This window comes from Diplotaxodon limnothrissa, linkage group LG16, assembly GCF_057381915.1.
Source record: "Diplotaxodon limnothrissa isolate DT_005_m linkage group LG16, D_limnothrissa_male_GT1.1, whole genome shotgun sequence".
In the NCBI taxonomy this organism is placed as follows: domain Eukaryota; kingdom Metazoa; phylum Chordata; class Actinopteri; order Cichliformes; family Cichlidae; genus Diplotaxodon; species Diplotaxodon limnothrissa.
Window position 1 is genome coordinate 6,311,534 of NC_140611.1, and position 26,400 is coordinate 6,337,933.

The following is a 26,400-nucleotide window of genomic DNA, read 5'->3' on the forward strand; positions in this document are numbered from 1 at the left end:
CTTATTATCCAATCATATTTAGTTGTTGTCTTTGAATATATTGCATCATTTCCGGTTGTGGTCAAACATGATTACAATGGTTTTAGTATTCTAATTTAGTCACTTTAAATCAATGCAAGAAAAATGAGTAGTCTCAGTATTGTTTATAATCAAGTAAATAGTACTTTATTTAATCATGTAAATAAGAGAAACATGAAAGGCTTGTGTAGCATTAACTAAATTCATTTGTGCAAATTCAAAAGCCTCCCAATTCCCATTTTTTCAGTGTAGATGACCAGCGCTTAATTTTAGACTACATAGGTTCAAAATAAAATCCCAACATTGAAAAGAAAACTTTGAAGTATGTACAAAAACTTATGACTCACTCCTAAAGTCATGCTGAAGTAAATCGGTTGGTTTTGATAAATGCTTCGGAAATGTATGCACCAGAACTTTACAGTGGTGTTGTGCCCCGAGTGAAGCTGATCTTCTTTTTTTTTCTGTATTTATCTCTCCGTCATTCTGAAGGAACTAAATACTGGAGAAGTACAAATCCATCCATCCATAATGTTGGGAACATCTTTGGGCAGCACTCCCACCTCTCCTATCCCAGGCCACTGTCCAAGCCCTGATTGCCAGTCAGATGGTCCTTTCTCTGTTGTTCTCCTGCATCAGTACCCTCCATGCTGGGTAACCCAGGCACAGTGTGACCTTGCCCAGGCAGAGGCAGAGCTGCGCAGGCTGCAGGAGCATCATGAAACTGAGACTGAATCTGTAAAGCGTGGTGTAGAGCGAGCTATCCTGGGAGCACGCAGAGAAGAGCAGCGCCTGCTGGAGAGGGTGGAGCAGGACCATCGGGACACTCAGCAGCGTCTAGACCAGATCCAGCGGGAGAACGTGGCAGCAGCCCGGGTCAGCCAGTCCCTGTTGGACCAGCGGCTTTGTAAACTGGCAGAACTGAAAAAGCAGATTCAGGAATTGGGTCAATCAGTTGTAAAGGACAGTGGGCCAAGCCAGAACCCACTGCTGAAGGAGATTTCAGAGTTCCTACAACCTTGGGAAATCTCAGTTTCTCTAAAGAAAGTGAACTTCAAACCAAGCTCACAACCGAATGCTGTCAACTTTGGAGATATTCGTGTTCAAGAACAAAGCCTTTGCCTGCATGCTGGAGGTTGTGGGCCACAAGGACAGCCATGTGCTCTTCATTCACAAGAGATGCTCTGTGAAGACACAAACTATCAAGGTTCTGGAAAAGAGAAGAGCACCCAAGGACAGGGATTTATTTCACCAACCGGCAGGGTTGTTAGAAAGATCAGCCTTTCTAACCGGGGTGACCTAGAATCAGAGGAGGAAAAAAAGCACTCTTCTGCAAAGATATGTCACTGCGAACAGGCTGACTGGGAATCATCTCAGGAAGATGAGGTAGAATCAGTTTCCTTCCAGCCACAAGGTGAGGATGTATTTTTGGCTGTACCTACAGTTCTTAAAAAATTGGACATGGAAGACGAGGACAAGATAAACAAGAATGGGAAACCTTACTCACCAAGGAACAAGAGGAAATGGCTAACTGTGGCCTCCAGCAGGAAGCCAAACCTTTTACCTGAACAAAAACAGCAGCATATAAAGCTTAGTCAGTGCTTAAGTTTAGACGGTCAAAATGGAGATAAGGGAAGAGTAGGTCAAGATTCCAATTATAGACTTTTAAGATACTGCAACAGTTCCCTAACATCTCAAAGAGAACCTTCAGCCAGCCAAAGCTGCCTAGACCTCACATCCAGGGGTCGACCCCCCTCTTGCCTCAGCCAGTCTTCTGATGAACACTCTCTAGGGACGCTCGGTGACTCTGGCCGAGCACCATCCCCAACAGACAGCCTTGATTCTAGCTATACTTTCATTGTTAGCCCATCTCATGACTACAGTATGAACAGAGGCTCTTTGAATTACAGTTGCCGCTTATCAAAGTCTGCAGTGGACTTGACTCACAAGACGCGCCCATTGATTACTAGTGGGCCAATTGAGCAAGGAGTGTGGGGGATTAGGGGCAGCAACTTCAAGACGAGCTTCACCTCAACCTCGCCGACTCTCAGAAGGAAATTGAAAGCCTCTGACATGGGGCATACTTTCTCGTCGCCTTCCTATAGAGGTCAAAATATTTTATACCAGCCACAGAAACAGGCTACAGCTGCTGGATCAACACAACCTCCTGTGGCTAGGTCTTTATCCCTGTCTGTTATAGATGGTTCCTGTACAACAGAACTTGAGGCAAAAAAGTGGGGCAGAGGACAAAGAAGGCAGCAAGCACTGGTGGAGTTAGAGGAGGAGTGTGACTTGACTTCCACAGAATTTAAACCCAAAGGTGTCCATCTCATTGGACAATTTGGAAAGCAAGGTTCAGGTCGAGCTGATCTTACCCTGCCAAGTGGTATCCATGCCACACCACAGGGTCAGCTCTTTATAGTGGACTGTGGAAATGCACGAATTCAGGTAGGTGTTATACAACTCAAACATGTACAGAAAATTTTTTTCAGTGTGGGAAATGAAACTGTCAATGAGGTTATAATTGAATTTCAACTTTGAAACAGGTGACTGACGCTCGTGGAAATGTCCTCCAACAAGTGACCTCTCCAACTGCTGGTGGCTCTGACAGACGGTGTAGGAACTACTTTGACATTGCGGTCAATGCTAAGGGTCTGATTGCAGTAAGCTGTGCAGCAGAAAGAGCTCTTCTTGTGTTCAGCAGGCACGGCCGACTGCTTCAGACCTTTGGAGGGTCTGGGTTCGGCTCTGCAAAAGATGAACTGGAAGCTCCCAGGGGTGTGACTGTAACCAGGCTCGATGAATTCCTGGTAGCTGATATTCGAAAAGGTACCCTCATTGCCCTAAAGCTTGACCCTAAGACAGGCTCCCGTCTTGAACGCACAGTGGTAACTGGATTCCACCGACCCTACTTAGTGGCAGCTTGCTTAAGCTCAGGCATGGTGGCTGTATCCGAGAGGGGCAATGAAACTGGTCGTGTACCTTGCGTCAAAGTTCTGGAGCCAGGCTGGAACACAGTTAGAGTTTTGGGTGTATGTGCAGGAATGGGACCTGTCCTGACCTGTCCCTGGGGTATCTGTATAGATACAGATGGTAATGTTTTGGTAGCAGATTGGGGGGAGCAGCACAGAATCCTTTTATACCCAGCACAGGGAGTAGGTTGGCCCATAATAAACCAGGGTTTGAGTAGTCCACGTGGCCTATCCTTGCTACCTGATGGCCAACTTGCAGTGTCAGATAGCATGCATCATTGCATCAAGATATACCAGTACAAATCATCCCAGGACTAGGAAAAGTGTGCTGATATTAAGAAAAAAAAACCCTAAAGTACAGCACTGATAAATGATGCATTAGTATTCGGCCCAGCTGCACCTATGAGTCACATGTCTGCCTGGATTTGTAGGCCAAAGGCTACATCCATGATAAAAGCAAGGACTATGAAGCTAAGCTACAAAGAGAAAGGAAAGAAAAGCTGGTGTTGCACTAGGCAGTGAGTGTTCCTCATGTCATTTTTAGCTTGTTGTTGTTTAGCTGCTTTGAAGTGTTCAGGGTCAAGTAGAATTGCTGTTTGTTTGGTGTCTGTTGTTTGTAGATTAGAGTTTAGTCACAGTCTGCACAATGTCTGTGTTGATCTGTGTGCTGCTCAGTTTTCTACCAAAGCTGATAACCCGCAGGCATGAGCACAGGCTAGTATTTACTCATGCATAAATTTAATAAAGCTATCCAATCCTGCACGAATATGAATGGACTCGCATTCATTAACATAATATTATTGCAATTTTTAAAAAGTAGAGAGTTTGTACTTTCTCCAATGTGGCATTTTTATTTTCAAGTGATACAAAGAGCAGGGTGTCTGTGTTTCAAATACATCTCGTCACAATTGGATTCGGTGATTCCTGCAAATTCTACAATTTTTCATGCTGTCACTGATTTTTACTGACAACGAGTTAAGCTCTGTGGCTCTTTTTCAGTCCACCCACTCCCTTCTTGCACAGCAGCATCTGTCAGCAGTGGAACCCGACTGTCAGCCAAGTTTTCTTTTGTGAGATGTGGCTGTTTGTAGCAGATGTTTCATTCGGCAGACGACTGTCCGTTTGGGATAGGGTGAAAGCGTGAAATTATTAAGAACATTTGCATTTGCTTTTTAGAGCTGAGAGATTTTCTTTTGCAGCACCCTGTGGACATATGTATGACATATAAAGGTTAGGCATAACATTATGACTTCGGACTTGTTTGTCCAGCACATCACACAGATGGGAAGTTTGGATTGAGATCTGGGGAATTTAGAGGCCAAGTCAACACCTTAAACCAACTGTTGTGCTTCTTAAACAGTTCCTGAAACATTTTGGGGGGTTACATAGTCTGCAACATTGACACATACCACCCACCTAAGCAAAGTAACATCCACATGGATGGGAGCACCCAAGGTTTCCCAGCAGAACATTGCCCAAAGCATCACACTGCTTCTGTCAGCTCACCTTCTTCCCATAGCATCTGCTGGTGCCAGGTGTTCCCCTGATAAGTGACACACAGGCATCCGGTCATCCACGTGATGTAAAAGAAAACATGATTCATCAGATCAGGCCACCATCTTCCATTGCTCTGTGTTCAAGTTCTGCTCACATGCCCATTGTGTTATTTTCAGTAGTGGACATGGATCAGCGTGGCCATCCTGACTGGTTTGCGGCTATGCACTGCCACACACAACAAACTGTAATGCTCTGTGAATTCTGACACCTTTCTATCAGAACCAGAATTCACGTTTTCGGCAATTTGAGCTACAGTAACTTGTCTTTGGGTTCAGACCACATGGGCCAGCCTTCCCTCCTCACACGTGACCCTTTCACTGATTCACCATTTCCTTTCCTGGACCATTTTTGACATATACTTACCACTGCAGACCAGGAACACCCCGAAGAGCTCAGTTGTCTAGCCATCACAGTTTGGCCCTGATCAATCGAAGACCCATATCGATTGGAACTGATAGCTTTAACCTAAATATTGTCCAAAGGCTGAGCTTGCTGGATAGATGTATCTGCAAAGGATGCAATCTTCTGCCATTTAGAACCTTACAAGTTAAAGGAAAGAAAAATGGGTGGAGAATTAGTGTGAATCATTGCACCAAAACTTAAAAATTCTAAACTAAGTTCTGTAAAAATTGTGTCTCAAACAGCATTTATTTAAAAATGTCAAACAAAAGCCGCTTAGCTTTAAGATTTAAGTTTCTTTTTTCTACCCCCTGATGGCAGCAATATGACATTCTGCTGGTTTTAACACTACTGGGATGTATATACGTCCTTAATTCAACACTAAGGCTAATACCATTTTCACCATCACTGTTCTTATTTCAGTGCATGTTTACATCATTTTTACATTTGTTCTTAATAATTGTTAATAAATCAACACTCGTTTTGTTGTTGAGTTGCTGCTTTTACTGAATTTACCTGGAATTTTTTTCTACCTCTTGAACATGTCTAAAATGTTCCAAGCCTTTCTGTCATGATACAGTCACTAGGGAACAGAGAGGTTGGAGAACATGGCATGACCAAATTACTGCAACTCTGTGCAGATTGTTAGACCTGCAATCTGCCTTTGAAGTGGTTTCTTTGAAGACGGGGACCAGAGCTGCCGTCTTCACAATGACTTTGTTGTGCTGATAAAATGGCAATAAGCCTGAGTCAGCCTGCTCAGTCCTATTGCCTCAGAGTTTGTGATTGAATGGGCCTATGAACTAAATAAGTAAAAGTGCTGTTTGTTGCTGTCTACGTGCATAACTAGTTCGATTCAGACTCCAGCTAGAGGCTCCACAAATACTGATGTACTTGCGGCCTTATGGCAAAATAACATAGATGCTCAGGAACCTTGAGCATCTTGAGACACGTGCAGACGAGTTGCATGGATCAGCACAGACGGCCTGAGATTGATGGTAATATGCTGTCTGCTTTAATCAACTGGACTGCTATATTTGGGAAACTTGGTCAACTTGTATGCTCTTTGAAAGTCAGACTGGTGCAGTCACCATGTGATTGAAAGCAGTTGCCCAGAGGTTGAGAGTTTTGAACACTAAACCTCTGAACAACCAGAACTTGGAGGAAGCAATGGACAGAAAATAATTTCACTGCAATCACTGATTTTTTTTTTCCTTTCCTAATCACAAGGTTTTAAATCCTGTTTTTCTCTCTAGTGTGTCTGAGCATTTAGATTAAGCCATGAAATGTCAAGACAGATTTAATACATTAAAAGGTACAAAAAGGTTTCATCTGTCATCTTTTTTTAACTTCATGTCTTTGGATCTCTCTAGTTTTGATGATTTTCCATGTTAATGATAATAAAATGTAAGAAGGAAAAGTTGTGTGATCTTCATTGGGCTTCAGTCGTCTATTGAGTCCTGCTAATATCTTGTATTACCTTAAGGTTGTCTACAATATTAAAAGTTGACATAAACACAGTGTTTGGTTCACAATAGCGTAAACTAGATCTTCCACACCATGAATAAATATGGGGTTTGTGTCTTTTTGTGAATTTAAAAACCAATATAGACTGTGGATTTTTACACAAGAGCTCAGTAAAATTCAGCTGTACACCCACTACAATTATGATTTTATTTGTGGTGAAAATTAATAGAATGAACTTGCACACAGAAAGAAGTGAAGGAGGATCCTCTCGTGTCTAACGCCCACCTATTTGTATCCGTTGCCAAGTGAAGAATAACATGAGGGCTCTGTTTGCATTTTAAGTCAATTTCCTGCACATCTGAGATACTCATGCCAACCTCTCCACAGATCAAACTCCCCCTCACTCCTCCCCAGCTGTTTATCAGTACTCGTCTCTCTCGAAAATGTCGTGATTGCTTCGCAGAGAATGACACATGCTCTCTGCACACATTCTGGACATTTCGTACAGAGTGAAAATCACTTTCAGGGTCTGTTAGACAGCCAGCGGTGCAGTGTGATCATCGTGTCATACAAGGGGAAAAAATGGCACAATGATGTCAAGCATTTGTTGAAAGGTTGATTCCACAGTAATTGCTCATACACAGTAAATGTAGGGTGTGTAGTCCTTTCAGAAGCTCAGTGTCAAATGAAGTTTGTATTTGTGTGACACCATCCCCCAGCACCGGTTTTCATGTCCTGTTAGACTGCTTCTTTCTTACAGCCACTAAGTAACCTCTTATTTTCTTTGGTAGTGTTTCCTGAATTTTGGTCCTTTACTGACCTCATCAAAGAAAAGAGCATTTCGGTTTCTAAATGGTAAATACAACACTTTTGTAAAGCTCCACAAATTAAAGCTGACACTTGAACTCCACTGTGATAGCGTAGAGACGCAAAATTACTCTACATCTCTCAAAGATAGCAGCCAAATCCAACATTCAAATTAAATACACATTTGCATGGAAGTCAGTGGCCTTTACCTGCCACTAGATGTTACTAAAGGGACTTGGTTGATTAATGGGGTAACTTTAAAGACATGCCATGGATTTTATCTGCAGACATACCATTTCCTCTCCTCTCTGTTAACTGCAACGCGAGCTCTTCAGAACGAATCTTCCTGTTTCCGTCTCTGTAGCTCCACCTGTTTCCCACGAGCTGTTTCCTAGCCAATCAACTATCCTGTTCATCCATTGTTCTTCACTCAGCGAGCTTCCTTGTTTCCAGCCAGCTGGCTATCCTGTCATCCAGCTTTCCTGTTCCTCATTTGATGCACCCCATTTCCCAGTTCACTTGCCCCAGAATTTTGTCAGTTACATTTTTTACAATGCGTTAATGAAACTCCATGACCTGCCAAACCTGCAACACTCTTAGTGAGCATGTTAAATTATAAAATCAAGGAAGTAAATAAATTTTAAACCTGTAAGTTCGAACAGTGTTTTAAATGCACATCAATTCATTTATATGAGGGTATGGTAACCTTGTGCTCGCTGTATAGTCTGCAAGGATGTTGTTATGCAGCTGTGGAGGAATTATGGAAATGAGCCAGTTCCTACACACAAAATAGCATAAAACAATAGAAGATTAACAGATTAGTGAGAGCATTTGTAAAATATAAAAAGCTCACAGTGTCTCTTTCTTATGGTCTTGGAGAAATTCTCAGTATTAGTGTGTTATTCAAGCTTCCGTTCATAATTTACATTTTGCCCTCAAGTAGCTTTAAGGTTCTGGAAATCATTATTCCGTGTGCCTCACAGTTTCATTAAAATACTTCACATGCAGCGCACAAGTTTTTAGTGACCCACAATGCTTTTAATCCTGTATATGCATTTGATCCTTTTCCTAAATGTTACACCCTGGGAAAAAAAAAAATCACATTGTTTGCTTTTGTGCTGACTTTATATGCCTTTGTTGGAAAAGCAGCGTGCTAACTGTTCCAGCTTCTCTGTAAAGCAGCAGGAGCAGTACGGCTTCTCTATGGAAACGCGCAATGTTTTCAAGCTGTTCCATTTTCTTCGTCAGCCAGCTTGTAGATAGTGTCGACTCTTGCATTAAAATAAACGTTTTGCTCGTAGCGCTTTTTAAGGCTGACACTTCACACCAAGAAATAACTTTTCAAAATCCTCTTAAGAGTGGAAACAAATGCAGATGAAGGAAAAATAATTAGCCCTGCAAAGACTGCTCTCACAGTGCATCGGTTGTTTTCGACATAGTTAAGAATTCAGACAGTGTGACATTTTGTTCTTGGCTTTAGAAAGACAGGAATAAGTTTTGTTCCAAACAACATGTAGCTCTTCCCTCCAATCTTCATAAAACAATCAGATGGGAACATTAAATAGGCATCTAATAAAAGTGGTGAACACAAGCTTCTTATCATAAAGGAGCTAACATGAGGCGATTGTTAGGACTCACGCCTGAATTGTGCTTCTGTATTGAATCTATGTAGAGCCTCCGATGTAGTACACAGCTAGCAGCATTTATACTTCTAAAGAGGTGCATGTCATGTTACAAAGGGGTTAATACACAGAAATACAAATCAACTGTGATGATGAATGTTAATTAGAGCCTGCTGGGAAAACTTGGCTCCCGGCATTTAAGTGGATCTTACATTTTCATGTACCACCTACCTAAACACTGTAGCTAACCATACACAGCAGCAGCTCGACGCACCCTACCACACATCAGTAAGTGCTCAGGGAACCAACCAAAGAGCCCAAGGCATCGACTTGGCCTCCAAACTCCAAAACATTTGATATTGCAGTTGCTACAGATTTCAGATGCTACGCCTCAAAAAACATAGTCAAGAATCGCCATGAGCTGCGTCTGGTCCCTTCTACAGTTTCAAGTGTGTCCAAAATCATTTGGTTTCATAACCCCAGGTGGCCAGCATCAGCCCGCAGCCAGACTTTCATCTCTGCACGATGCAACCACATCAGAAGCCATCCGTGACATTTAGCTGCAAAAGTGCTTGAAATGCAGCTACAGTAAAAGTATAAAACACACGAAGAACCACACAGAACGTTTTATAGCATCACTTGCCATTTTAATTTATGTAATTAAATATTGATGAAAAAAAATGAATAAAAACAAAACATTTTAGGCCACATACACGTTTGGAATTAACAGCCCTCCCACATCCACCCTCAGTTTTTATTGTCCAGTTTTCATTTTCCTTCCTGCCTGCTCACAGACACACTGTCAGTGAGCCAAGTCGCATTCTGCAAACTTGGCGGCGTTTTAGGGTTAGCACTGTATCATAAACCAGCAGTAGGTCAGGCTCTGGTAGGCTTGTTTTTCTGAAAATTATTTTTGGTTGACAGCTATGGAACAACTATGGGGGATGTAGGCCAGTTTATAGCAAATACCAAAGGCTTCCCTAAAAGGTCAAGGCCACAAGCTTAAAGCTCTTGAACATGACTGTTTAAAAACAAACAAAAAAAACCTCAACCATTACTCTATAATGGCTCTACGGGGTAAAATAAATAAAAATAAAATAGTAAAAAGGTATTTTTGTCAGACCAGTGCCGATCAAAAGTATGCTATCATAGAAAAATAACATCCAAGTCATGCTTTACACTAAATATATCAGCATGATTTAGTCTATAAGGATGTGCTCTGCTCCTCCCACACAACAGGTAAAACAAAAAAGAAACAAATGCTTTAATGTCATTCAGTCTCTTCTTCCTCTGGTTTTCTGAAAGGATGCTGAAACAAGGAATGATTTCCTCTCATTTGAACCCAGTGAATCACTGCCAAAAAAAACTGCCATCTCCTTGAACATAAAATGTCCCACTCCACCTAAAAGAAAGATAAAATCATTAGCATTTGAATAAAAAAAGAAAGGGGAAATAAGTGCTGTGCAGTGTAAGTGTGTGGTTCTCTCCACTTAATTACTTTAGATCAATTAGTAATTTTTACTCTTTTGAATCTGGGTATGAATGGCTGTCTGTCTCTGGCTGTCTGTTAGCTCAGTGATCAACTGTTAAACTGTCCCGGGTGTGCTCGACCTCCCGCCCAGTAACAGCTAGGATAGGCTCCAGGACCCCTACAATCCTGAATTAAATAAGAACACAGATTGATAAATGGACTTCAAAATAACAGTCTCACCATCTAATTAACCAAGTCACCTATCAAAGACTTGATCCTGTCAATTTTATTCTCACTGGACACCCTTGAACTAAAATGAATTTGGTTTGACAGTTACTATGTTTGCATTTTTGCTGCTGACAGTTGAATTATTGAATTATTTACATCACTGAGCCACAGTACAGTAAAAAGGTTGTGAAGAAAGTCTAGTCAGTGCTAACTTAGGCAACTTACTTGAGTACCAGTCACAGAGGCGTCTCTCTCTTGTGTAAGGCTACACTGGTGGGACCCTCAAACTGCAGTTTGATGGCCCGTTTGAGATTAAGCTGTGGGTCTGTGGTTGTCATAGTGACCATTACATCATCTGGCAAGGCACTACAGGGTGGGACGGGGGAAAAGCTGTAGCAAACCGGTGACAAAATGTTCTTCTGGGGTTTAGAATCCCAAGCTTCCTCTTGAAGTGGGTTCTGAAGCCTGTACGGGTATCCGAGAGGAGCGTTCTCTCGGTTTTTAGCACCTAGCGGTTGGTCCTGTCCTGGCATTATCCCAAGTGAAGCCATTACAGAGTTCCATTTGCCACCTGTGTAATTAGTCCTCTCTGTTTTTATTAAATTTGAGCTTTGTTTGTTTATTTTGTCATGATATTCAAGTCCAGATGATAGGCCTTTCTGAGGCAATTCGTAATTATGCACCATGGCAGTGACTGTGCACACAGTAGGGGGAGGGCTGCCTTTGGGTTGCCTCTTACTGCTTCCGTGGAGACTACCTATGCCCGAGCCCCCTGGTGGAGGGAGGGTGGAATTACGGCTACGACTGCGGGGCAGTGAGTGCTGTTGGATCTGCTGTATAAAGCTGAGGCTGTCAGCTGGCACCGTCTGCACCGTGGCCAGTGAGTGGCAGGTCGATGAGGTTTGGGAGCTCTGCATGGAGTGGAATCGTTCTGCAGTGGATCCTGGAGAAGAAACCGAGGACGATGAGGTTGCAGCAGTTACTTCACCTCCACTACTTTCTGAGATTCCTAAAGATGAGATCATGTTGGATTTTGAAGGGGATACAGTACTAGAGTTAGGCAACACACCTAGATATGGCTTGGCTCCATAGCTCTCCAACATCCTGACAATGTTATAGTGTCCATGTTTCCCAGCCACTTTGACCGGACTGCGGCCATATTTATCCATGTGATTGGGATTTGAGCCTCTTTCTAGAAGCATTGCAACGATGTTAGCATGTCCCTCCTGGGCAGCGATGCTCAGAGCTGTTGCCCCCTGATGGCAAGCAAGGTTTATATTGATGCCACTGGCTTCTAGGAGGCGATGTCCTACTTTAGCGTGTCCTGTCCAAGCCACTGAATGTATTGGTGGTCTCCCCTCTGCATCTTGTGCATTGGGATTCGCCCCGTGTCTTAAAAGTAGGTCTACAATCTCTACAAATCCTTGCCAGGAAGCCACATGAAGCGCTGTACGGCCCTCAGAGTCTCTGGACTCCAGAGGAACACCCCCTTTCTCAATTAGGAGAGTAGCCATATCAAGGCGACCCTCCAATACTAGGAGGTAGAGCAAAGGACGCCCTTCGGCATCCCGGACATCAGTATCAGCCCCTCGTTTCATAAGCAGCTCTGCAACATCAGCATTGCCCTCCAGGAGTGCAGCACTCAAGGCAGAATGCCCATCATAGGCCCTGTGGTCAATGGGAGACCGTCTGTCTAATAGAAGTTTGGCAGTGCTCCAATGGCCTTCTTGGGCAGCTAGTATAAGGGGAGTGCGTCCCTCGATGTCCATCTCTCCAACTCGTGCCATGCTGCCTTCTTCTGTCAAAATGGCACAAACTGCACGATGTCCTTCACACGCAGCAGCGTGCAATGGAGTCCAGCCAAGATCATCTTTATGGTTCTCATCCAGGCCTCGGTCCAGCAATGTACGAACAACCTCTACGCTCCCTCTGGCTGCTGCTAGACATAGTGCCGTCCTGCCTTCACAATCAATGGCATCCACAGCCGCTCCCCAGAAAAGCAGCCGTGACACGGTCTTCATGTGTCCCATTGCTGCTGCTGCCAGGAGGGGAGTAACAGCAGCAGCAGCAGGCACACTGCCGTCAGGTCCAGCAGTTTCATCTACGTCAGCACCAGCTTCTAACAAAAGCTCGACTACATCTTCATGGCCCTCATAGGATGCAAGAAGAAGCGGTGTCATTCCATCATGGTCTCTGTGCCCTGGATCTGCTCCACGCTCCAGTAACAGACTTGCTACCTCTCCAAAACCTTTGACCCCTGCTGCTGTAGGGACACAGACAGCTGCAACTGACAGAGCAGTGCGTCCATCTCCATCAGCCAAATCAACACGTGCATTGTGGTCCAACAATATTGCCACTGCTTCATGATGTCCCATATAGGCAGCTGCGATAAGTGGCGTGCGGTCCTTGCTATCAGCTTTGTCAACTTGAGCCCCATAGTCCAGTAGTGTGAGAACAATTTCATCATGACCGCCCCATGCAGCAGCTCTGAGAGCAGTTCGGCCCTCGCTGTCACATCCATCTACATCTGCTCCTGCATCCAGCAGTAGATGGACAGCCTCAGCGTGTCCACCCCAAGCTGCAGAGCGCAACGCTGTCCATCCTTCATTGTCAACATGCTCCATCATCTGTACTGCAGTTTTTTGGTCCTGGCTCTTGGCCCATTCCAGGAGTTCAGACAACACTTTGACGTGACCCTGCCTGGAGGCTAAAGTCAGTGGCGTCTGACCCTGATGATCACTGATCAGTGGATCAGAGCCATGTGAAAGGAGAAGTTTAGCTAAATTTGCAGAACCCTCGTGGGCTGCACTAGCAAGCAGAGTCTGTCCATCTGTAGAACCAGGCTGGTTTACAGACATGCCACTGGCAAGCAGGTCCTTTATATACGTCTCCCTTTCAAGTGTCTGTTGCACATCAATTCCTTCTTTACCTACACTATGCATTGCATCACTTGAGTCTGCTCCAGAAAAAAAGGTTCGAGAGACTAGTCCACTTCTCATCAGCAATTGAGCAACATCCTGACTCACTGAAACAGGAAGCTGAGCTAAGGATGTGGCAAGTGCTTTACTGCAGGTGGGGTTAAGAGCACGTACACCTGCCCACAGCATCCACAGTGCCAAAAATGCAGGTTTATCTTTATGGTGCCCTGAGCAAATTAAGTGTGTGGCTAGCTGGCAAGTTTCCTCAACGTCAAGGTTAGGTCCCTGTAGAGTCAGAGATGATGCAAGCATGCTATGACCTTCTGTTCTGCTACACAGATATTTCTGTGTGCAATACTTAACATCTGTCAGCCACTCTGTAAAGCTTGCATGAAAAATTAATTTGGTGCCTCCGGTTCCATCGATTAGGAGCGCAGAGAGGGTTTCGAGATTGTTCTCAAAGTCCTGAAGACTTAATAAGGTGTCCTGAGTCCAGACTGCCATGAATAGCTGCTGGGGTGTTAGGGGCCTCGGGGCAGCCAAGAGGGCATTGAGGAGAGGCCTTACGTAGATGAAGCGCCCTCGGGGGAACAATCTCTGGCACAGCCAAAGGTAGAGTCCGTTGAGAGTCCCGGGGATGTCCCGGATCTCTCGCAGACCCACCAGCGAAGCTGCCACACCGTCCAGAACACGCTGAAGAAAAAGAAAGCAGCCGCCACTTTTGATGTGCAGAAGATTCAGCATATCAGCGGTATCAGGGGTGAGCTGTCGACGAAGCGCTGCTTCTTCATCCAGACGACAGAGGATGTACTGCTGTACGTCACGGACTGCTGGAGGCTTCCGCAGATCATCCAGACAGAGTTTACGAAAACCTACAAACAGATAGGACAGTTGTTTGTTTGTTTGTTTTAAATCTTCAATAAAGTTTTTTATATTCCTCATGGATTCTATCTACAGTTTTTTTTTAGGTTTTAAATTTTTTCAGTCTTATGTGATGCTTTGTTTTTTTTGCTTCTTATTTTGAAAACTCTATGCCAGCTTGTTCTAGTGTAATGGTAGACCTCCAGCTAACAATTTATCTAAGTCCTGGATGATTTGGTATAAAGTTCCACTTTTAATGTGGCAAAATGGAGAATGTGCTTAGCAGGTGTAGAAATAAAACCACGTTAGCTTAGCACCTCAGGCAACACCCTAAGTAGCACCTGGTCTAAGGAGCTTGGAAAGAAAAGCGTCTGGACTTCTTTAAGTTGCTGAAGACGTTTCACGTTTCACCTGATTGTGACCGACACCTGTCTTCACACCTTGGCTCGTGTGATTAGGTAGAGGAGCATTGGGGGGGGGGGGGGGGGGGACACTCCCACAGGACTTAAATCTGGGACTCTCCACCGTTTGACCCTAGAACTGAAGAAGCTTCTCGGATGAGAGGTGAAACATCTTCAAGCAACTTAAAAGAGTCCAGAGGCTTTTCTTTCCGAGCTTCTACGATGAGCTGGATGACTGAGAACCTTCACAGACCGAAGTAGCATCTCAATAGAAATTTTGAAAATTCTTGTTTGTTTACTGTATTGCAGTGAACAGCCAATTAAACTACTTGGTCAGTGTTTGTCAGTGCATTTTTAGATGACAAAAATAGTGATTTCACTGCACAATCATGGCCACACCCTAACCAACCCATATGTCATCTTGTGTTCACATGTAACTGATCGCATTTATTTATTTTGTAATATATTGCATAATCTTATAAGAGAAGTATGTACATACTTGAGAACATCTTGCACAGGGCCTTATTTTGGCGGCGGACCGAACAGACGAGCAGCAACCAGCTGGGCAGCAGGTGTTGACTGCAGGCTAAAAGCTCTGCAATGGAGCCACTCTTCCTAACTCCTTCCCTTGGTCCATATTCTACGTCCAGAGAGTCTATAACCATCATCAGAGTCTGGGCAGGAGGAGGAAGGTCCGACAGGGGTTCCAACACTGCTCTAAGGACATGCGAGGAAGAGGCAGACACACAGTGCAAGACATTACACTTAAGACAATGTAATAACAGCAGGATTCGTGGGTTGATAATAGAGTTGAAAAAGAAAAGTAACATTGCGAACACTCGTTTGTGCCAACAAAGCAGATTAGATCTTTCGCACATTGTCAGTGTGAGTCACTGGGAGTGACAGTCAGACTTTGCTGCGACTTCAGGCATCTTTATTTAAAGTGTGGAGTTTAATTTTTTTACTGTATTTTATGGAAGTTTTTTCATTGTTTTCCATATGTTGAATCTTCAGTAATACTGGAGTCATAATCAGTTTCATTCAGCCATTGAAAAAGAACTCAATAAAAAAAGTAAGCAAATGTCAGGCAAACTAAGCAATTCCATTTACACTTTCACAGTAATTTAGGTCAAATCCAAACTACAAGTGGGTAAACAAGAGTCAACCAGGACAACTGCTATCAGATGCTTCTGCAGTAAAATTAAAGCCGACTCTCATGTTAACCTGTTAACACAGATATCAAACTGTAATCAAGAGAACTAAACAGCAATTTAGCCCCACACCCCACACTTTCATTAAACACCGGAACAAGCTGCAAAACCATAAAACAATTACAAACTTGGCTAAAGCTAAAATAGCGGCGTCACTGCCTTTTAATCACTGCGGTCAGCACCCACACCCTGCTGTGATCTGATGGTGACTCAGGTTAATGGAACATGTGAATTTACAGCTCCACCCTGGTCTCTCTCTCACACACACGCTATCAAACTGGCAATTCTTTTCACATTATTATTATTATTATTATTATTATGGATGCACGGCAAAGACACCACTGAACTTCTTGACCCTGATGTCCAATCATAGTGGTGCAGGAGAAAAAAGAAAAAAAACATTTGGAGAAGCTGCACTTCCGTGTCATGGGTGCAGGTCAGCAGCAGTATTATAGCAAAACTTCTCACCTGAGAAAAAAGTAACACCCCTAGAGGGATCATTCAAATTTCCAAATATCGATAGTACAATACCAATATCGAATCAATGCCAGTACTGGTATTGGTATCAGATTGATACTAGCACAAGAGGATCAATACTTTGTTTCCATCCAAGTTCAGCATGTAGTCCGGTGATTTAGTCGTTATAAAATTTGTTCAGAATTTGCAAATATATGATTATTCAATTCAGTTTTCTTTTTATAGCACCAAATCACAACAACAGTTGCCTAAAGGTGCTTAAAATTCACCTCATAGGTCATGACACACTGCTCTTCAATTCAATTTTATTTATATAGCGCCAAATCACAACAAAAGTCGCCTCAAGGCGCTTCATAGATACAGAGAAAAACCCAACAATCATATGACCCCCTATGAGCAAGCACTTTGGCGACAGTGGGAAGGAAAAACTCCCTTTTAACAGGAAGAAACCTCCGGCAGAACCAGGCTCAGGGAGGGGCGGCCATCTGCTGCGACCGGTTGGGGTCGCAGCAGATGGCCTTATACATACATAAGCTGGCTTTATAAATTTAAAGCATCAGCGCTATTATCGACAACACTACTTGGAATTACTTGGTATCCAATCGATGCCACGATGTGTAGTATTGCACAGCGCTAGTTTTCAGAAGAGCTTTACAGCTGGCAAAAATGCCTTATCCTGCAACAAACACAGGGTGTGGGTTTGCATGTGAGCTGTCATTAGTGTTAATGTCTGTGTTTAAAAATGACCACAAGGTCCAGGTACCATTAGAGGCCAAACAGGTTTTCATCTAATGGATTTAACAGTTGTTGTCTTTTTGTTTGTTTGTTTTAGAAGTAAAAAGTCAAGAGGAGAGAAACTTTAATCTCAAAATAATGTCACATATTCAACATTATATTTAAAAAAAAAAAAAAAAAAAAAAAAACTACCTCAAAAGAGTTTCACTCAGACTTAAACAATCTAAAGTAAGCTGGGTCACTAACTGCTTACACTCAGGGGTCAAGAATTAATCAGCTCTGGATTCATATGTACATAATAAGGAGTGGGAGGAGAAGTTTCACCACTTTAAATATATATATAAAAAAATTAGTCATCTCTATAACGATTATACTTTAGGCCTAATAGTTATCTCATGCATGGATGAGACACTAAAACAAACAGGATTATATGCATGTTCTGAAACAAATGGCACCACCCCAAACAGTTCCCAAGTTTATATGATCAGTTAATGTATCTGTTATTTTGAAATTAAATAGCTTTTCGTGAGTAGGGTTTGAATTAATAAAAGGAAGCAAATCCTCAGATTTGATAGGCTGGGAGCGGCCACTGGTAGTTTTGTGAGATTGTGGCTTTATTTGATGAATCATCAAAGCTGCTTACAAAAGGTCTTTTGCAATGTCTTGAGGTCACTAATATTTCAAGACTTAGCTAACCAGATAATAGACTCGACCTTTATTATCAAGTATATTACGCAGTAAAAAGAAGAGCGACATCCTGCTCTGAGTGATGATTTCAGCGAGGTTATGACAAGCTTATCATAGCACTGCGCGCTTTTAGTTATCTGATTAAAACAACACTCCCTCAGCGGGCTAACACTCTGATGTGAGGAGGAGGAAGGGTAATTCTTTCATTCAGGTGACACAGTCATTTAACATGGGTGATCTAGTTGGATAAATCCTGTAGAGACAACTGTATTTGTATTGTATACTTTTAATATATTTTCTTACACACACACACACACACACACACACACACACAGGACATTGCAGCCAATGCTATGTGCACTTTAAAGTATGGTGGCTTTACTCGAACTGATATGAAAGATGTTCAACACAATTCACTACCTATTACTGAGCTTACTTAGAAAGAGCTTCACTACAAGCCGCCCATTTGTCCTGCTGCTGACTGTCATTACTGCTGTCATGGGAAGTCCAGCGGCAGTTTGTAGCACTTTGTCATCAGATTATGTGTCTCCCAAGAAGCTAGCATAGCCACAAGTGTCCAGTGAGGCAGTGACTGGGTGAACAGTCAGCTCGTGTGTCTGAAATGATACATTTTCCCAGCTTGGCACTTAGGTTAGCGCGAACACCAAAAAGGGCACGACCCAGTATTGAACAGTTGTTTCTATGGCTCGGATTAAAATCAATATAAGACACCAGTTTAGCGAACAGACCCAGACAGAGGGAGCACTGCACTACACACAGGCTTATTTTCCTTCTCTTTCACTGCCAATTCAAATCCACGTTTCTTCAATTTGTCCATGGGTGTCCTGACACAGTGGAGCTTCACCCGCAGCCACCTTCTCTCAAAAGAGCCCCCCCAACACAAACAGCTGCTGGCTGCGAGCCAGTCTGAGGGGAATGTGCAATTCAGCTCAGCACTTCACACCAGAGGAGAGCAAACAGAGGAGGAGTGCAGAAGCGCTCCGACTCACCGCAAAGCAAACACACCGGCAACGTGTCAAAGTCTCAGAGAGGAGAGTGACCTCGCTGACCGGTGCCGAGACGGTCACCGGGGAGCCGGAGGCATTTTTTCACCTCTTTGTCCCCCTCAGTCTCTGAAAGGATGTTATGTTGTAAATAACACTGCAGCGTTCATTCACTGGAGGCCCCATTGTGTGTTGTGAATGGGCGGCATTATGAGGGGGAGACATAAATATAAGACGAGGAAGAATGGCTGCTGCACACTTTTCCTGCGACTGTCCCGGTTTCTGTTTGCCGCTCACTGCAGCTTTTACATGTACAGACTGTGAGGCAGTTAACTGCCTGCTTGAGAGTCTAAACACCTGCAGAAAGCCACCTTTATTTAGACAAAAACAAAGATAACCTTTAAGCTCTGCTGGAGCATTTTCCCACAACATGAACAGCTGCTCGTGCTTTACTCTGTTTTTGTTTTGAGAGTGAGGCAGCTTCACTCTTTACATGCACATTACTTCATGACAGCAGCCTTTATTCAGCTCACTTTTTATCTACTGGATCATGGTATTTAGGGTGGTCCTCTCTCAGAAGGCAGACCAGACAGCACTACTGTTTTTGAGCTCAGTGATCTTAAGTGGAGATGTGGGAAAAACTTCAGCTTCACCGAACTGCAAACAATGAAAAGGGAGCTTCGCAAAATGTGTTAACACTGGAAACCCGTGAATTCAAACCCAAGCCGAGTCCATCCAAGTAAAAAGGTCGAAGGTAAGGTGGCTTTGTGAGATGTCCACAACTAACTCTGCTAGTCCTTCCCCCAATTACAGGAGCTCATACCAACTCTGGCAACTCAGCAAGTGTTGGAAATGACGTTTAGCTTACTACTTTAATCTTTCATGCAATAAAATGAATAAAATTTCAGACTTTCTGCCACAAAACCAAAAAAGTTATATAGATTTCAATGCATGGAACTGGATTCAAACAATAACAGCCCTAATCCTAGATGCTGTCAAATAACCGGATGGTCACGGATTGAATTTCATAGCTTCTGTGTTGCATAAAGTTAAGATCATCATGTTAACAAAACACAAAATGGGTCATCAGCAGGTTGACAGTAAACAGATAACATCATTGTAAATACACGATCTGTTAACAGCTACATTTAAAACTAAATACTCAAACAGGCCACTTATACAACAGCACCGAGCTGCAGTGCCAGGACTCCGTCGGCCTGTTTTCATTGATTTTGGAATCTGATAAACTGCTTTTCCCACGCACGAAGTCGGAACTTTGCTCCGGCTTTCATCATCAGCGTCATGATTTACAGACCCCCACATAAATTCTGCTGTGATGAGCTGGGCATGAGCCATACCCTTGAACGTGCACATACACGCTGAGCACCTGGATTTGTTTCAGGCAACTTTCTTTTCCCTTTCATTTAGAAGAAGTGGGAAATTTCCCACTGATGTGTTTCAACAAAACTGATCTCAAAAGATGGAAGCGCTGACTTTTTGTAGGACACCAAAACAAAGAAAAAAAAAAACCCAAACAAAATAAACATGGTACAAACCTCTTGAAGGTCTCATTAGGGTCTCTTTGACACATGAGAGGCTCCAGGGCAGAGGATACCGATGGGCTGTTAAGGAGCTCTTCGTACCCTGGAGAGAGGAGAGGAGAGGCCCTCAGCTGTTCCACCAAGCCCAGGACAAACCTCCACAGCACTATACTCGTCTGTTCCTCCCTCTGGCAGAAGTGGGCCGCAAGGCAACGCTGTGCCAACCCAACTGCCAGCCCTGCCTTTGAGGTGGGGGACACCACCTCGGTGCACAGAGCTGTCTTCCCGGCACCAGGTCCCCCCGTTACCAGGATCCCGGGAGCTTGCCCGGGCCCCGAGCGGGCGTCCAGGCAGCGACGCAGCTTGTCCAGGGCCCATTCCCGGCAATAAAAACGCCGGCCCCGAAGCAAGCTGGAGCTGCTGCCAAATCCACTGCTGCTCATTTGTTCCTGGGGTCCTGACATCCAGGGGACAACTTAGCACTGTGAATGTCACATCCCATACTCGGTGACTAACTCCACTCCTCTTTGTGGTACAGCTGCAGCCGGTGTGTGTGTGACAGCTCTAGGCAATAACTGGATATTTCTTTAGCTTGTCAGTTTCTGAAAGTGTTGCATCAGGCGATTATTATCGCTAGTTGTCTTTCTCCCGTAGGTCCCAAGGTGTAAGGCTGACAAAAAAAAAAAAGAGTCAGAAAAAGGTTAAGTCAGGAAAGGTGCACCTCTTCATTCTCTCTCAACGTCTTGATCTTTGTGTCGCCGAGTCTGAAATGCTACAGTTCACCATGCTTCTCGTGGGGGATCATGGAGCTGCTCTGTCAGATATCAAGAAAGAGGGAGAAGGAAATGAGGAATGAGTCAATGACAGCATGTATCTCACCCCCTCCCCTGTCTGAGTCGCCCTCCGTGTGCTCCAATTACAGCCACAGTTTCCCCTCTTCTCTCACTTTCTGTCCTGCTTCTTTTTTGAGAATCGACCCAAAACTGCAGCTGTAGCATGACATTTTTTTCCCCTTTCCCACACCCACGATCTTTGCCTTCCCTCAACCCCCCCCATCTCTCTCGCTCTCTCTCATGCCTTCCGGTTTTTCTTGTTTTGTTTTTTTTTGTCTCCACCCTCTCTCAGTGTTTCACAGCATGTCCGGGCATGCACGGGTGATCAAGGTAGAGGAGTGGTGAGGGGGAGGACTCATGTGATCATAAGCCACTCTACAGCTGACAGGTGGGAGGAGTTACCTGGGGTCAAGGTTCAATCGCAGGACACTCCGTCAGCTGTAGGAAAGGTATCTGCCAGACTACAGCACTAAAGTTTTGTGTCAAGAAGGTAAGTTGTGTTGCTGGCATCAAAACACGAGCCTCGAATTTCACTTTCTTTTGTTCTGATTCACTTTGAGTTAATTAATTAGTCATAAATCATTTACTAGGCGAAAGTGCCAAACATTTTATCCTCCTTATATCATTATAAAGCGAATGTGTTTGATATTTTGACTGCTGATCTAGAGCAAAACAGCTCACTCACTGAGAAAATATAATGACATATCCTTTGTTTTCTGTTATTTATGGGAAGCGTTTCAGCAGTAACACCAATCATAACACCGCTAATTTGACTATTCTCTTTCTGACTTCCACTTTGCTGATTAAAACCTAGTTTTTAATTAAAGTGTGATGAGGGCGCATGCAAACTGGAAAACATAAACAAATCAAACAGAGTCCTCTGAACCTTTCTGAATTATTACACGTTTAGGAGCTCACTTCTCCTACCTGTACTTTCATTAAAGAGGGGCGGCATCTTCTTCGGTCAAACACACTCTGGCATTTCCTGGACCAGCGTTACACCCTACATTTAAAACAAACAAAAAAGAGGATCAGCAAATCAAGTTTTTAGTTTCTATTTTGTGGTAGCCAATCATGATGGACAAACCGGGAGAAAAAAAAATATGCTGGAGGAACACTAACCTCTTTATTTTCTGTGCAATTAAAAGCACCTTTTGAGAGCTCCTGTATGTATGATTATGTTATCTGCTGTTTTTAAAAGCCGTCCCACAACATTCCACATTTTTTCCTGCTGTGAGGCAAACACTGAAAAGCTGAATGGTTGGGTTTTTGAGCCTATATGATACCAAGCACATGTCACACATATCCATTTTTCACATATGAGACAATGAAGAGAAGAAAAAAAAAAGCTTCTACATGCAAACTGCCAATACATACTTTAAGTTCTTCTGATTGGACAAAAAAAGTGTATAGTATCACGAAAAGGCAGTAAAAAGACGAGTCTGGTTCTCATGAAGATCTTTGAAGAATTCGGACAAAGAATGCAACGGGCCTCTGAGATAAACTCGGCGTGGTGACGATGTTGATGAGCGTGCACGCTGTTCTTCATTTCAAGTCAGTGACTAATCAAGCATCAGCTACAGGAAGCTGAATCTGACGGATGAGACTGTGATTTAACACTTGAAAGACCCTGCTGCTGTGCATATCATCGACAGCACGCCAGCCTGCTGACAGCGTAATTCAAAGAGCAAAGGAAGCCAAGAGCCACCAGCCGACGTTCCCAACCTGTGCAACTTTTAGTCTGTATGCTTTCTCAGGCAAGGAATACCCTCCTATAGGTGGATGACACATATGCTGCACCGTCGGCTGACAAGTGCCAAATACTGAAAATCAACTAGAGAATGAGAGATGTGCTGTTTTAGCAGCACACTGATGACAGTAATGAGCAAACTTGGCACCAAGCAGAGAAGTTGTCTACATTCTTGTCATTACTTGTGGTTACTAACAAAGCCCTTTGGACCTGCTATGCAGCCTGAGCAGATACTGGTGCAGAACCCAAAGCTGAAGCCTTCAATAGCAAGCTGTCTAAGTAGAAGTCAAATAAAGCCAGACTCCCTACCATGCCTAATTTATTCATTTATGTATTCAGTTAGAAAAAGTTAAACATTGACGGAATCAAAAGTTATTCAGACTGTAAGGTTGGAATTATTTAGGAATACAATCATCTGTCACTACTGAAGATGACTTTTCAGGCACCAGAAGCAGACACCCAGAAAATAAGGTACCTCTAACTCCATGCTCCAATTACAGTAACCCGGTTTCTCATGCAGTGTGAACCTAAAGTGCATGTGAATGCACTGAATGAAGTTGCTAGGCAACCAGCAAAGAGGTTGCACACCATTCCATTAAGATTTTTTTCCCTTTTCTTACACCCTCTGACTCCCACAAGAAAACTGAAAAAAAATGTGTGAGTACAACTTACAGCATTTGTTTGGAAGTCTGAGCAATGTGATTATTTGCTCTGGAGCTGAAGGTTCAGCACAGAATTGAAGCAAGCTGCTGTGCTTTGTGTTATGACTAAAACAGGGCAAAGAAAAGACAGCCCAACTCTACCTGCTGTACCAGAAATTAAAAAGCGGAGTCAGACCGATCGATACTGGATTTTTGGGGTTGAGACAAACACTCATTTTATAACATTTTAACTGTACATTAAAGGAAAACCCTTAAACCAACAGTGAGGCAAACCAGTAGCTCTGTTGTGCCATTATGAGCACTTTTAAGTGTTCTCTTCCATGATGACAGGATCTACATGCACACTAGGCCTACACAAATGGCTGATTGAGTAAGATGTGATTCTAATGTTGCTGTTTACTGTTAAGCGGTGCACATACAGGATGAGACTAGAGGTTATGCAGAAAAGACAGAGCATGAAAGTGACTTAAAGAGATCACAGGTGAAATAACTGCGGTGGGGACCAAGTTAAGAGCAGAAGACTGAGTGGGAAATATGCAAGATGATCATCTGTGCAGAAGTGCCTACAACGTCCACCACAGCAACCAGCATCCCCTTCAAAAAAATCCACACACAGCAAGCAATTCCCTTGATATGTGGACAAAGCTTCAGACTTAGCATCATCAAAACATCAGCTGAGGGAATCATTTTTCTCCAGAATGATTTTTCGCCCCTCCAGTAGAGTTCCAGTGGAACATTAGACTATACTGGTGCATATCGGTGCTACTATAGGGTTCACAAAAAGAGAGATGGATAAATGACATCCATTTCCCGGCAGCTGAAGGCTGTTTCCTGAAGCGGTTCTTTCGCTCCTTCCACATTTCTTAACAAAAGACGCAAAAAGCAGAGTTTGCTGCAACTGTGATGCACATGCATTTACACAGCGCCTTTTTTCTGGTCGTACAAGCCACATTTTCACAAAAACTATAAATTCATGCAGTGTTTTATTCTATACACTTCAAGCACTTCGCGTGTGCATAGCCAATTTACAGTCACCAATTAATCGAACAAAAAATGTAATTTTTTCTTGAAAATGATTATTAGCTCATGTTAATCAACGTCACAAGGTCATTATCTGCAAATACCTTCAGACGATTCTTTATCACCGGATCACAAATTCCCACAATTACCCAGCGTGCACGGCACACAGCAGATCAGCTGCAAGCACTCTGGACGCGTTTGTCTCGCTGCTGGAATCCACAGGTTGTCAGCGTGCCTGCTCCCACACCAAATGCTGGACGATTCTCCCACAGGTGTGACCAAAGATATCCCGTGATAATGTGTCAAACTGCTTCATTAGGCGTCGCCATTCAAAATATGAGCACAAATCTGTTCGCGGAAAGGCTGTTTTTAGTCAAAGCTCACAGAGAAAAAAAAATCTCCCTCCTGTGCAGCAGGACACCGCATCTGACTTATAAATGCACACAGCGTGATCTTACCTGCCACGAACGCTGCTCTTCTCCGTCTGCCGCTCAAAGGCTCACACTCCCACAGCCCCACAGCACTTCACCGGATTTTAATCACGTGTCTCCAACAATTCTTCATACCATCACCTTAAAGGTGAACTTAATCCTACTGGGAATTACATTTAAAGGACAGTCATTCCTTCCTTACTCCTTAAACAGTGTGTTTTGAGGGCACACATTTAGACTGGACAACAGATTTTACTACTTATGCTAAATATAGTTAAGAGAAATAAAAAAAAAATCTAAAGATAAAGCAAAGAAAGCGTAAACCGTCGAATTTGATTGCTTATTTTATTTTATTTTGCTGAAACTGCACATTCACTGACAATAATAGATACTGGGCCTTTCATTTTAAAAAACATCTTTCTTGCAATAAGAGGAGCTGGTTTTTAAAGTGACCTGTGAGTGACGTGTTTGCACCAAAGCAAACAGACTCTGCTTTAAGCCACGAGATCCGGTAAACGGTCCCATAATCACAGTTGAACTCACAGTGAGATGAGAAGTGACCTTGTTAGCCGATTGTTCACATTCGAACATATACGTATAATAATAAAATTAAATACCAAAAATCATTTTCAAAAAAAGATTTAGCAAGTTTGCAAAATGAAATATAATGCACATAATTATGTTTAAACATAGAGTCCACACACATATAGATAAAATATGTGAAAGAGCTATGAAAAAGACACCAAAGACTTATTCAGTAAAAATGCATCATCATCATCATTGTTGTTGTTGTTGTTGTTGTTGTTGTTGTTGTTGTTGGTGGTGGTGTTGTTGTAGTTGTATGTGACCTCCTAATTTGAATTCACTTCAGGACTGTAAAGAAGAAATATTTTTATCCCTTTCATTCCTGTTGCGCAGAAGTCAGTCACTGAGTTCTACAGACCCCTGGTGGCTATTTGTTGTAATTACATGATGACAACACAGCGTCACCATGACACCGTTTGTTATCTCGTCTTCGAAATTTAGAATTCAGAATTCCTTTATCGTCATCGACTAATAAAATAAAATAAAATTGTGTCCACTACCTCGAAAGGAACACACTTACTCACTCACAGAAACAGGTTCGCACACAGTTTCAATCAGGTAAGCTTAAATGACGTTAAAATGGGATGGAGCAACGCTTTGTGTGAGTGTTAGTACTCTTACAAAATATTACATTTGTCTGAGAAAGTCTTACAATGGAATAATAAATGAAAAATGTGTGTTGCAGATTGTGTGCAGACCAAACAGTCGTGTTTTGGATGACTGTGTTGAATGCTGAGCTGTAATCC

The 26,400-nt window shown here is 43.1% G+C and overlaps 2 protein-coding genes across 2 annotated transcripts; one reads left to right on the top strand and one right to left on the bottom strand.

Annotated features, from left to right (window-relative positions):
- The first annotated feature begins 546 nt into the window (after positions 1 to 546).
- On the top strand, positions 547 to 3,305 carry LOC146615622 (uncharacterized). Its single transcript, XM_085375065.1, has 2 exons — positions 547 to 2,463; positions 2,562 to 3,305. Exons 1-2 carry the CDS (start codon positions 547 to 549, stop codon positions 3,303 to 3,305), a joined length of 2,661 nt encoding a protein of 886 aa, XP_085231191.1.
- A 7,469-nt stretch (positions 3,306 to 10,774) lies between these two features.
- ankrd50l (ankyrin repeat domain 50-like) lies at positions 10,775 to 20,837 on the bottom strand. The gene is made up of 3 exons (XM_085374479.1): positions 20,389 to 20,837; positions 15,218 to 15,435; positions 10,775 to 14,328 (listed from the first exon to the last, which is right to left on the bottom strand). Exons 1-3 carry the CDS (start codon positions 20,835 to 20,837, stop codon positions 10,775 to 10,777), a joined length of 4,221 nt encoding a protein of 1,406 aa, XP_085230605.1.
- Between the last annotated feature and the right edge of the window lie 5,563 nt (positions 20,838 to 26,400).